The 4221-nt window shown below is 34.1% G+C and overlaps 1 protein-coding gene across 1 annotated transcript in view; it reads right to left on the bottom strand.

Annotated features, from left to right (window-relative positions):
• The window catches only part of DGKB (diacylglycerol kinase beta), a gene marked incomplete at its 5' end in the record, with an annotated part of 260260 nt that extends 257878 nt beyond the window's left edge, over positions 1-2382 (bottom strand). Inside the window, one exon of the mRNA XM_026036252.1 lies at positions 2306-2382. Within this exon, the coding sequence (XP_025892037.1) occupies positions 2306-2382 (77 nt within the window). The remainder of the gene's footprint in view (positions 1-2305) is intronic.
• Positions 2383-4221: the final 1839 nt, after the last annotated feature.

Genomic DNA, 4221 nt, shown 5'->3' with positions numbered 1-4221 from the left:
AATAGAGAGGTATAAATCCCTGAGCTCTTTAAGCAGAGAGAAGCCTGAAACAAGAAATTCTTAAGCCTTTTTCTTAAGAACATAAATACATCACACTGCAAAATATCCTGGCATAGTTCTGTGTCCCACGTTGATTAGTCTAAAAACTGACAGCTTTTTGCAGATTTTTTACAGCACTGCAAAAATACTTGCAGTGCTTATCAGATAATGATCTAGGAAATAAAGAGCTAAAATAGAAATGTGACGGTTTCTTCTACAAAACAAAGTACTGGATGCTTAACAGTTTAAAATTTTATTTCCAAAGCACAGAAGGAGAAAGCTATATGATAAATGATTTTAGTTAGAGCTTTGTATCTTGSGCATCTCCTGCTGTCCATGCTAAAACACTCTAAGACTTTTTTTTTGATTTTTCAAGTAATAATTATGTTAGTTAAACAGTACTTCCAACACAGAATGACATCATCTGATCAGATATAACGAGCTCTGAAACCATCTTGTAAATAGTTTAGCCAGGTAGCAGGCTGAATGGATACCAAAAATGCACCCACACACCTATGCTCTGTGCAAAGGCACTTGAGCCTGCCTGGGATTATTTCCTCAGCTGCAGAAGAATGTAATTCCACCTGCTCTGCTTCCAGCTCAGCAGCTTATGGCATGAAACCTGAGCTAATAAATCCTATTGACCCCAAACTTGTTTCGCTGCTAGCTGTATTTTGCTTYTGCTGCTCTCCCTGAACTTTGAGTGCTAAGCAAACAGATGAAAGAGCTACTGGCAACATCCTGAACCCAACCTGGGCAACCTGGAGCAGTGGAAAATAACACTGGTCCCTGCTGAAGACAGTGGAGACACTATGAGGAATTTGGTTTGCTTTGCCTTTCCCTTTGCAGTCTCCTATCTTGCTTACTGGGTTGGGTGCTGCCCTGCTCCCCATGCCCCTGTGCTGTTCCAGCACATGTAGCAGGATGCTGTGTGCAAATGATTTTAGAAATTAAGAGCCATGAGAAACACTGCACATGGACAGTTGTGTCTGCTAATTCCAGTTTTCTGCAGATTTTGCCAGGTCCACTTTATTTCAGAGGAAGCAGCTGTCCCAGGTGCCCATACTACACACTTTTCACCATGACTAAATTCTCCACATACCCCAAAATTAGAGGATTAATTAAAGCTCTATTAAAAGGGCTTAATTTTACAACTTTAAATACTGATTTTATTACACACCCATACTGAAAATCTGTAATATGTATTATCTACAAGAGAAAAATGAGAATTAAGAAAATTTTAAGACAATTTTAAAATATTTGACATTGTAAATTAACATTTCACATTTAAAAAAATACATTTCATAACATTTCATATTTTTCTAAAAAAAAATACATTTCGACAGGAATCAGTAAAGGGAAAACATACAGCCTGCCATATTGGAGGAAAAAAATGAGAAGACCCCAGCATTCCAATCTAACACATACTACTACAATGAGGTACACAATACTCTCCTCAGAGTAGTGGAAAAAAAAAATGAGTAAAACAACACATACTCTGTTGTATTAAGTTCAAAGTGTCAAATAACATTTCAATATTACATTGGGTTACAACTTGCTTACTTGATAACAATTCCTGACTTTTACATCTGAAGGGAAGATCAAAGCATTTTCACAATGGTCGGCTTATTCTTCTATTTAACATTCCACACAACACAAGCAGAATAAGGAAGATTACAGAAATAGATGTTTACTGAGCTACATTTTGAATAGCACTAGATGGAAGTGCTAACCAGATGAAAAATGCAATCAAGGATACAAAAAAAAAAAAAATCCATCTTTTTTGACTGGACAAAAATAGAATATTTGCTTCAGGAGTGAATCTGTAGGCACAGCACACACATAAAGGTGTTTCTTCTGCTAAATTCTTTGCTTCACAACATAAGAATATGTTTTGTATTAAAGGATAACCCCATACATATACATATCCCCTATACATATGAGAAGTATTGTCCTTTTCTAATCTTTCAAAGTATGCTTAACATCTCCAACATCCAAAACAATAGGGAAATATATTAAATTTACTGTAACATCTTTATTTTAAATTTTTAAAAAAGAAAAYGTTTGGGAAAAACTATAAACTATTCACAGTATGATGTTATAATTTTGTTTTCTTTAAAATACAGGTTTTTTTTTTCAAACAGATCAGTCATCCCAAATAACTCATTCATGAATAATCTTCTAATCCTAAATGTTTAGATTTGCTATAACACTTGCTGACATTATTCCCCCCATTTCAGACCATCGAAGAAAGAAGAAAAATTACCCCTTCAGGATTATATTTTGCTAGCACTCCACTGCCATGGAACTCTTCTAAGACATCCTTAATTTTCTTGGTGGAATCTAGACGAAGAGTAGAGAGAAAATGAAAATACAGAAAACTGATTTACATAAAATGAAATGTAATTAAAAAGGCAACAACAAAATGGCTAATAGCTTTTCTGAATGCACATTAAAAATTTCCTCTAATTGTAAGAGAGCTCCTGGCACGAAGAAAATGAGAACAAATTGTACCCTCTCACCAAACACTGTAAAACTCAGCAAATAAACACACACCCCCAAAAAAACACAGAAGTATATACTCTTTGACCCAAATCTTGACTGTTGTTAGGTAGTATATTTCTGAAGGATTGCTTTGCAAGGACTATTTCAGGTCACTATTTTTTTTTTGTCCTTGAAACATGAGTTAACTGTGGAACTTGCTCATTCCCAACAACATTACTAAATCTCCTCTGGCATAGTTGCCAATGAGTAAAGGAGCTGTCAGAGCAGTGAGACAATATCAAGTTAAAGGGAAAGGTCATGGAATTTTTTCTGAAATCATGTCACAGGAAAAACATTGATATTGAAACCCCATTTTTTGCAAACCTCTAAAATATTCTAACTGCTGTCAGCTRTAATAGCTTCACGGAAATTTTTGTCTAACAGAATTGTGCAAAACTGCTCCTGTTCAACAACACATTTTTCTTTTAACTCATCCATTTTGTTATTCCAAGTTATAAATGTCTACATGCAAAACAAGAGTCAATTCACTAAGTAGCCACTGCATAAAAGCCTTAAACTCAGATTAATTTAGAATATCTCATGCATTCAATCAACCTCTCCACTTTCAACAAAGAGAAACATTACTCATTTTTTTCTTTAAATACAACAGTGAAGTACACAGTGACTGAATGTGCATTATAGCCACAGTCTTGCAGTAAACCACGGACCCTAACGAGCGGCAGATTCATTACAGAACAGGTATCCTTAATGGCTGCATATTTATTTCTAGGACAAAACCTGGAGGGAAAGAAGGCAAACAAAAAGAAAGGAAWAAAAACAGGTCTATCAGCATTCTGTTGGACATCAGCAACTCATTAAAAACTTAGAATTATAAATATTAAAACCCAGTCTTACTGAGTTTTTAATTATATCGACAAAATAGAGAATGGTAATCGTTCTTAAGAGATAATGACATTCCTCAACTAAAAATTGWCTCCAATAGCTTTATTAAATAAACTAGGTGAAAAATATGTGACTATGTGAAGGAGAAAATATGACAGCAAAGAATTAAAAAAAAAAACAAAAAAAAAAAGGAGTTTGCAATAGCTTTAAACAGCAGGAATTTCACAATGCTAAAGTTCAATTTCAAGAGATGATAGAGGACAGCATTTTAAGAAGAGGGGGTATCAGAGTTTTGGTTGTAAAAAGAATGGCTTCTCCAATGTCAGTCATTTTCTAATCCTTTCTTAAGTGAAAACACTTGATACTTTCTGTGTGGTCACAATACAAGAGTTTATTTGTTTAATCAGATATATTTTGACTTCACCTGTCCAGTTGGAATTAATTAAATTTTGCTTGACTCATGGGCAGTCACAGTAAACACTTATTTGATAAACAGCCATCTATAATTTCACAGCTGTGTGATCCTAAATATATCAAACAATTTCAACTTTGTTGCCCAAATGAATAAAGAACCAAAAGCTGCAATGAAAGAAATAGAGTAAAAAAAAAAACAAAACACACACATTAAGAAAAAAAATGTTCTGTAAGAACTGTAATTAGAAATAGACCCCTTTTTTTTTTGATTAGGATAAGCAGAGAGATTGATAACTGACAAACTGACAGCAATTTCTATTTGTCTTAGGCTTGGAAAAATATTTTAAAATGCTTTTCAGTAGTCATACGAACACACAAAAC

The sequence above is a fragment of the Nothoprocta perdicaria genome, unplaced genomic scaffold (assembly GCF_003342845.1).
Source record: "Nothoprocta perdicaria isolate Ctin4 unplaced genomic scaffold, notPer1 scaffold_173, whole genome shotgun sequence".
NCBI lineage: Eukaryota > Metazoa > Chordata > Aves > Tinamiformes > Tinamidae > Nothoprocta > Nothoprocta perdicaria.
The sequence above is the reverse complement of the archived record's forward strand: the minus strand, read 5'-3'. Positions and strand labels throughout refer to the sequence as shown.